This window comes from Protobothrops mucrosquamatus, unplaced genomic scaffold, assembly GCF_001527695.2.
Source record: "Protobothrops mucrosquamatus isolate PMUCROS unplaced genomic scaffold, P.Mucros_1.0 scaffold_226, whole genome shotgun sequence".
NCBI lineage: Eukaryota > Metazoa > Chordata > Lepidosauria > Squamata > Viperidae > Protobothrops > Protobothrops mucrosquamatus.
Window position 1 is genome coordinate 247,913 of NW_015386302.1, and position 8,267 is coordinate 256,179.

At 38.7% G+C, this 8,267-nt stretch overlaps 1 protein-coding gene across 1 annotated transcript in view; it reads right to left on the reverse strand.

The window, feature by feature from the left end:
* LOC107299486 (protein PET117 homolog, mitochondrial) overlaps positions 1 to 2,208 on the reverse strand; it is a 5,405-nt gene extending 3,197 nt beyond the window's left edge. The window contains exon 1 of the mRNA XM_015828842.1: positions 2,041 to 2,208. Coding sequence (XP_015684328.1) covers positions 2,041 to 2,136 — 96 coding nt within the window. The 5' untranslated portion in view covers positions 2,137 to 2,208. The remainder of the gene's footprint in view (positions 1 to 2,040) is intronic.
* Between the last annotated feature and the right edge of the window lie 6,059 nt (positions 2,209 to 8,267).

The window sequence follows — 8,267 nt, forward strand, 5'->3', positions numbered from 1 at the left end:
GTTTCCGTGCTGTATCCCGGCCTGAAGCCCGACTGGAGCGGGTCTAGATAGACCGTTTCCTCCAGGTGTCGGGGGAGCTGCCGCGCAACCACACTCTCCACAACCTTCGCCACAAAGCGAAGGTTGGAGACCGGACGATAGTTAGCTAATACATCTGGGTCCAGGGAAGGCTTCTTAAGGAGGGGCCTCACCACCGCTTTGAGAACTATCTGTTAGACGAAACATCACATGACCACACCATTTAGCAACAGCAGTTTTGGTAGTCCTGGTTGCAGTTGTTAGGCCAGGACTATGCTATTATTAGGTGAGGTTCTCATGTTTATCCTGCCATGGCATGCTCCCCTTCACTTTAAATTCCCCAACCCAGCTCCCTTTATCTCTGCCTTTTTGGTCACTCTGCACTCCACTGCCCTTGCTGCCTGCCACCCCGCAATCCCCAGATAACCGTTGCCATCTTCTTCCTCCCACTGAGGTGTGGGTAGGATGCAGGGCGTAAGGACAAAAGACAGCAGTGGTGGAGGGCAGAGTTAGAAGGGAAATTGGGCAAGTGAGGAGAGTTGAAGGGCATACTGCAGTCATAAATGCAGACAGGCTACCAAATGTCTGAATTTTGATCACATGACCACAGAGGCACTGCAAGGGCTATAACCTTTGAAGATCAGTCATGAATATCGGTTGACTCGTTGGGAAGCTGTTCCATTGAATTTGGGGCAGCTACTAATCCTGGACAATACAACTGATCCTCTCATTTCCTGTCAGTCCCACCATATCTCCCTAGTGGAGTACTGTTAACAGTTTCTCTAGGTTAGAATATAATATCTATGCAAAATATTTTTTCTTCCATTCAATTATGGAAACTGCTTGGACAGTACTGCAGTTTTCTTGGCAAAGTTTTTCAGAAGTGATTTGCCATTGTCTCCTTCCTAGAGCGGAGAGAAAACGACAACCACAAGACTGTGGGATGCTGCAATCATATGGGATTTGCCTAACAAAGTGACTGACAAAACTGTGTCATAAGTTGGTACATGAAGATCAGGACTATGAAACGTTGAGATGGAGTTGCTGTTCCCAATTGCCATCAATAAGTAAGAACTATCTCTAATTCTTGGGATATGCACAAAGTAGAACATAAAAACCTCAGCTTCACTTGTGGGAAATCAGAGATTAAAAGACTATTTAACAGAAAAATGAAACTTGTACTATTACTATTAAAAATAAAAAATGAAACTAGTACTAATACTATTATGTATTGCTTTAACAAGAAACCAGAGAGAAAAAGAAATGTTAGCAAAAAAAGGATGAAGTAAAAATAAGACTGAAGTTGATTATTTATTACATATATTATACTTACTATACTTATTATACAGGTCCAGTTTTTGAGAAACGGATACCAACTTTCCAGGGAATTTTTCAGTTTCCTATACACTTTTTTGAAGATTCCTTTTAGCAGTCATTGACTCAAACTTCTCATTCTCTAACATTGTTTAATTCTCAAAATGCTTAAATGGAATTAACTTTGGGAACAATGCTGTTTTAATGTTACTTTCTTCTTCTGCATGGAAATGAGGGTAAACCATTGTAAATGATATCCCTAACCAAAACCAAAAATGTAATACAAAGATACAAGTTATTGCTTGCTTTTTACAAGATACCTTAATTAGGAAGATAACGGCTTGTTTAGATTTCCGGAAGAAAACAAAAACCTTACAACATAGCCTTCAGGTTGAGCAAAAGTAAAATTGTTCTTCCCAGTCCAAATTCAAAATAACCCTTAGAATGTACTAACGTATATTTCACAGAAGAGATATTGGAAGGAAAAATCTTTTAATGCGTTTTTTTCTTGAAAGAGAAACGACGGAATTACATATACTTTAAAAAAAAACTTTTTGCAGCTTCCCTAGTACAGTAATATAAAACCGCAGATTCCTCCATAGTTTTTCTATGGAATAGCTATTACCTCTGACCCGAGAGAGAAAAATGGCTCCCAAATTCAATGAGGAAGCAGGAGCTTGTAATGTATGAGAAATCTTTTGACATTACCTCTCTGAGACGTCTCTGTTGGATGTGGACACCAATAATGGCTCCGCCCGAGAGAAGGACAGAAACCCCCAGGGCTGCCTTAGAAGCCGCCGACATGACACAACGTAGCACTACAACTTCCCACAAGAGCAAGCACGAAAACGATCCACACCATTGCAGACAAGGTGCTAGGAGCATGCGCGTCTACGCGGATGTCCCCATGTGTTCTATTTTCCACGCATGCTCAATGGGTTTGACTGATGCGCGTGGCTGGGATGCTTTCTTTCTGGAAAGTATGCTTTCTTTCAAGAGATAGAACGTTGACCCTAATTCTTTGAGTAATTTGGAGAGTTTGTTACCCTGATAGAAGGAAAAGATGTAGCCCATTTGTTGGCAAGTTGAAGTACCATTTTTTTAAAATTGAGGAATAAGATTGTAGCAAAAATACTTTTAATTGAATCTGTGATTTTAATTTTCTGCTAAGAAATCTAGAAACAAAAATAATACATCTAATGGAATAATAACATTATTTCAGATATGGCAGGCTTTCTACATTAAAATCTTCGTGCATGCGAACAGAAGACTTAGTGTTTAGATGCTCACTGATGTTGTGATGTTCATACCTCAAACGGGCTTCCTATATCTGAGCGCAGCTGGTAGGACCGGGGACAGTAGATATTACATAATAGATTATTAACTACTCACCCCAGACAGCCTCATCAGTAAAATGATTTCTAGGCAGCTTTTGCTAAAGGCAGCACACCATGATTTTTTAAAATTAACCATGCTTTATTCAATTGATGGCTTTAGATAGCATACTAAACCTCCAAGTAAACCAATCAACCATATTTTGGCTAGTTCATATTTACTTTGTTTATCCTTTTAGTTGCCCTTTATACTGAAAAAAATGCAATTGTTTAATTGCCCGCCCTGGAAATTATTATTTGGTTTTACTGTATATTTGTCTTACTATAAAAATTATATGATTCTAATATATTAGGACTACCAGTTCTGGAATGAAAAAGCCTGGACATCATTAAATGACAGCAGAGAATTAGAATTGTATGATCTAGTGGTCATCCAGATTCTTGCAAAACAGATCTAATACCTCTTTTCTGAAATCAGTCAAAGAATGGATGGAAGTTTGTTAAAAAGAAATGACGTCTGGAACTAAGAAGAAATTTCCTGACAGAAAGAATCAATCAATGGAACAGCTTGCTTCCCGACTTGTGGCTGCTCTATTGCTGGAACTTTTCAAGAAAAGATTGGACATCCATTTGTCTGAGATGGTATAGCGTCTCCTGCCTTAGGCGGGGGGGTTGACTAGAAGACGTCAAGATCTCTTCCAACTCTATTATACTGTTGCTGTCCCCTCCAACCCTATGATTCTATGTTCTATGAATGGTAAATGCATAGTAAACTAAGACACTACTGAAAACCATTATTTAACAGAATAACAGTTGGAAGGGACCTTGGAAGTCTTCTAGTCCAACTCCCTGTTCAAGCAGGAAACTGTATCATTTTAGACAAATGGTTCTTCAATCTCTTCTTAAAAAGAAGAAAACTTTCTTTAAAAGTTTTGGCTTAAAAAACTTATTAAGTTTCTTTATTCAAAAGTTTGAAATGGCGGTGAACTTAAAATGTTCCTTTAAAATCAACATATGTTTAGGTAAGCATGCTTCTTTATTTATACACTTCACCCTTAAACTCTTACACTGTTTAGCATCTTTAAGCCAGCAAAGAGAAACCTATCTGGACCAAAGGCAATCTCACATAGCACTCTGAATCCTGGTTGTTGCTCCAGGGTATTTCTGAAGCTGAGTCTGGAAATTTCCATTCAGATTGCCACAATTTGACAACAGGGCTAGATTGATTATAATAATTACAGGACCTGATTACTCTGTAGTTTTTAAACATATAAAATCAAGCGGAAATACCTGTTGGGTATTATGGGCAGTAAATAAGGAAGCAAGAGCAGCATCCTTCATCCAGCCTGGCTAGAAATGGAAAAAATAGCCACTGGAAATTGCAAAACTGGAATGAAGTGTTGAGCTTCTGGAGTAGGTAGGAAAACATTGGGCAAGGAAAGGTGGCGGATTTAAGGGGCAGGAAACTGAAAATTGGTTCTTGCTAACCTGTTGAAAACGTATTTTGGGAGCCCAGGACAAAATGGTTTCACAGAGCAATGATCAGCTGCTGGAGGAAAAGGGGCATGCTGCTGGCCAGTTGGAGTTAGGGCTGTGATAAAATTAGAATGAACCATTGCAAATCATGTGCTTTGAAGGCCTTAAGATAGCTCATGATGGAACTTTTTTGAAGTGCAGCTGGAAAAAAAATTGCAATAGGTTGAGAGAGTGGATAAGAGCATCTTCCATTCCTGCACTCCGGAGACAGTGAATGGCACAGATCAACCCTGAAGTTACATGCAGCAAGTTGAAAAGGATTCAGATTCAGATTGCAGGCTGGATTTGAAAAATTGAACAGCATGAGAATTGTCCTTTTAAAGCCAATTCTTATGCTGTTCAACTTTTCCTTCAGAAATGCAATCACCAATTGCTTCACCTTCTATGCACAAATTTTAGTAGGCATATATGCTGAATAGAATAGAACAGAACAAAATAGAATAGATTTTTTTATTAGTCAAGTGTGATTGGACACACAAGGAATTTCTGATGCATAAGCTCTCAGTGTACATTCAAAAACAAAGTGATAGATCATATATGATAGATCATAGTTACAATCATTAATCATAAGATACAACAAATAATAAATCATAGATACCAATAGAAGGTACTTGGAAAGATGAGGAGGAGGATAATACTTACTGCCCAACTACATGGGTAAATAGACGTAAGACAGTGCTGTGTGAATTAAGGTGTGCAGCAAAGTGATGGTACGGGGGAAAAAACTATTTTTGTATCTTAATTGTTTTGGCATGCAATGCCCTATAGCAGCACATTGAGGGGAGAAGTTGAAATAGTTTGTGTCTAGGATGTGAGGGGTCTGTATTATTTTGTCAGCCTTTTTGTTTCATATAGTGTATAGATCCTCAATGGAAGGCAGACTGATTGCAATTGTTTTTTTCCACAGTTCTATCTGTTGAAGTCTGTACCTGTCCTGTTTGGCTGCTGTGCCAAACCAGACAGTTATGGAGATACAAATGACAGACTCAGTAATTCCTCTGTAGAACTATATCAGCAGATCCTTCGGCAATCTGAGCTTTCTGAGTTGACACAAGAACAACATTTTTTGTTGTGCCTTTTTCATGATGGTTCTAATGTTAGGAGTCCATTTCAAGTCCTTGGAGAAAATAGAACCCAGAAATGTAAAGGTTTCTACAGTTGATACTGTGCTGCCTAATATTGCAAGAGGTGGTATGGTAGGAGACCTTCTCCTAAAATCTGTAAATCTTTACAGTTTTAAGAGTGTTCAGCTCCAGATTGTTCTAGCTGCACCACAGGGCCAGTTGATCTATTTCTCATCTATATGCAGACTCATCATCTCGAATGAGACCAATGACTGTTGTATCATCTACAAACTTCAGTACTTTAACAGAGGGATCCTTCGAGATGCAGCCATTAGTACAGAGAGAAAAGAATAATGGAGAGAGTTCACAGCCCTGGAGAGCTCCTGTGCTAATTGAATGGGTATTTAATGTGATTTTACCTAGCTTCACCTGCTGCTTCCTATCAGTTAGAAAGCTTATAATCCATCTGCAAGTGTGGTCAGGCACAGCTAGTTGAGTCAGTTTAGACAGAGGAAGATTTCTGGAATGATGGTGTTGAATGCCAAGCTGAAGTGTACAAAAAGGACCCTTGAATAGGTCTTTGAGGATTCAAGATGTGATAAGATGTAGTGCAGTGCCATATTGACAGCATCATCTACCAATCTGTTTGCACGGTAGCAAATTGCAAGGGGTCTAGCAGTGGATCAGTGATGGCTTTCAGGTGGGCCAGCACTAACCTTTCGAAGATTTTCATAACTACAGATATCAAAGTAACTGGTCTGCAGTCATTCAGCTCCCTGATGCTTTCTTGGCACGGGGATGATAGTAGAACGTTTGAAGCAAGAAGGGACATAATACATCTCCAGTGATTTATTAAAGATGCGGGTGAAGATGGGGGCCAGTTGAACAGCACAGACTTTCAAGCAGGAAGGAGTTACTCTGTCTGGGCCTGGTACTTTTCCAGGCTTTTGCTTTTATATGTGCATATATATTTATATATACCCGACACCAACACTTATATAAATGAGTGTGTTTGTATGATTGAAGTTAAATTTATGTATGCAGAGTTAACTGACTAAGATGTGCATACATGCAGGCATAAGAACAGTTTTAACATTAAAAAAAAATTCTTGCAGTTTCCCATTTTTTTCCTGAAAGTCTGCTACTGCTCCTATTATAGGTCTTTCTCAATGACTTAGTGGTTATAATATTTGATACATAGAAGGTTCTTGTTTCAAAAGCTGGTAGAGTATTTTTTTAAATAACTATTTTTATTTTCCTGAACTATTTTTTTGTTATCAGTGTACTGTTTTATTATTTTCTAGTCACCTGACATAATGGTTTCAGCAGCAGCTTCCCAATAATCCACAGGTTCAAGTTAATAGATTCTGCATTTAATAGCAATTTCCTTTCCAACCAATATATACATTATTTCGATCCAAAGTAGGCATACTTGCTGAATCTGTTAACAGCTTTTTCTTGGGTTACACTATAGCCAATTGGCTCAGGAAAATATGTATTTGAGACAGTGACAGGAGTGCTATATTTCTAATGCACATGGCTATCATGTAAGGTCAAGAAAAATTACAGTTCATTCAAGAAGTAGCTGGTAAATACAGAAACACTACCTATATCAATTCCAAATCCTGCCTGTCTTTACTTCTTTACCTTTATTTTTAAGATTCTGGGTCAGCCCCTAAATTTAAAAAGTAGCATAATCCTCTATTTCCAGTTATTTCTCCACTAATCACTTATAACATCCTCTAACCATTGTTGACAAAACCCATTTTCATTAGGGCTGTATCAGCACATTGATGGTTGGATGACTCTGCAATAAGGTTACTTATAATCTGGGGATCAGTATCAGGCAAATCCATGCTGTTACTCCAGCAATCAATAAATCAGAAAGTTGTTTAGACTCAAAAAAAAGAAAGCTTCAAAATCTAGAATTCAATATTATGTCTGTTTTGTAGGAAAAATCAAACTGCAATCAACCAGTGTGATAAAGGATGTAATGTTTTGAAGGCTGTTCCTGATTATTTCTGTAGGTATGGTCATGGCTACAAAACTTTCATCAGACTATCAAGAAAGCAATGGTTATATTTGCACATAGACAAATACTGAGAACACAAAACAACTTTCAAACCAACTGGCAAGCTTTCCAAATGATGTTGCTGCTCTAACGGTTCAAGAGAGGTGTTTCATCTGCAATGAAGTTTTGCAAAGCACCTCTTTCAGATACTTTGCATAGTCCTTAATATTAGACTAAGAAATCTATATTAAAACCTTTATTTGTCACATCTAGAGAAATTAGAAAGGGGTCTGGATCAAAGTCAATTCCTTATAGATCCTTATGGGGCCTTAATGATCTACTTCAAATCACAATCAAACCAGGAATCATATCAATTTCCACAGAACATTATAATCACAAGCCCAATATTCTGGGAATTGCCATGGGATTAAACATGAACTGAAGACACAAATCCTTCTGCTTCCTCATTATTTCCTCAGATATAGCTGAAAATATTTTAAAAGCACGGGTCACAAAATAAGCATAACTCCTCAATCTTAATATAAGGATCTGCCCCAGCTAGTCCCTTAGGAAAGCAACACTCTTGACTCCATTATGGTGAATCAAAAGAACTTTTACTGAGAGATAGTGATTGCAGAAAAGTCAGGTGGAATCTAAGGGTCCTGCACAAAACACAAAGCAATTCTTTTGTTTTCCCCAAACCTAACCCTCCTGACCAGTCCACCGCCAGCCAATATGATGCCGTAGCGATGTTGTGAGAACAGTCAAGTGCTGGGAAGATAACAGGTAACTCTTGGAGCACAACGGCCTTGGAACCAGACTGGAACCAACTGAGAAGGAGTCTGTTTCTTCTCCGAAGACAGTCCCCCACCCTAATTCCCAAGCAGTTGCAGCAAAAGCATGCAAGGAATGCTACAAAGTTTTCCTCCCTCCTCCCTGCAACAGAATGGCAGGACACCTGCATGCTGGACCTAACATGCTGTCCCCCGA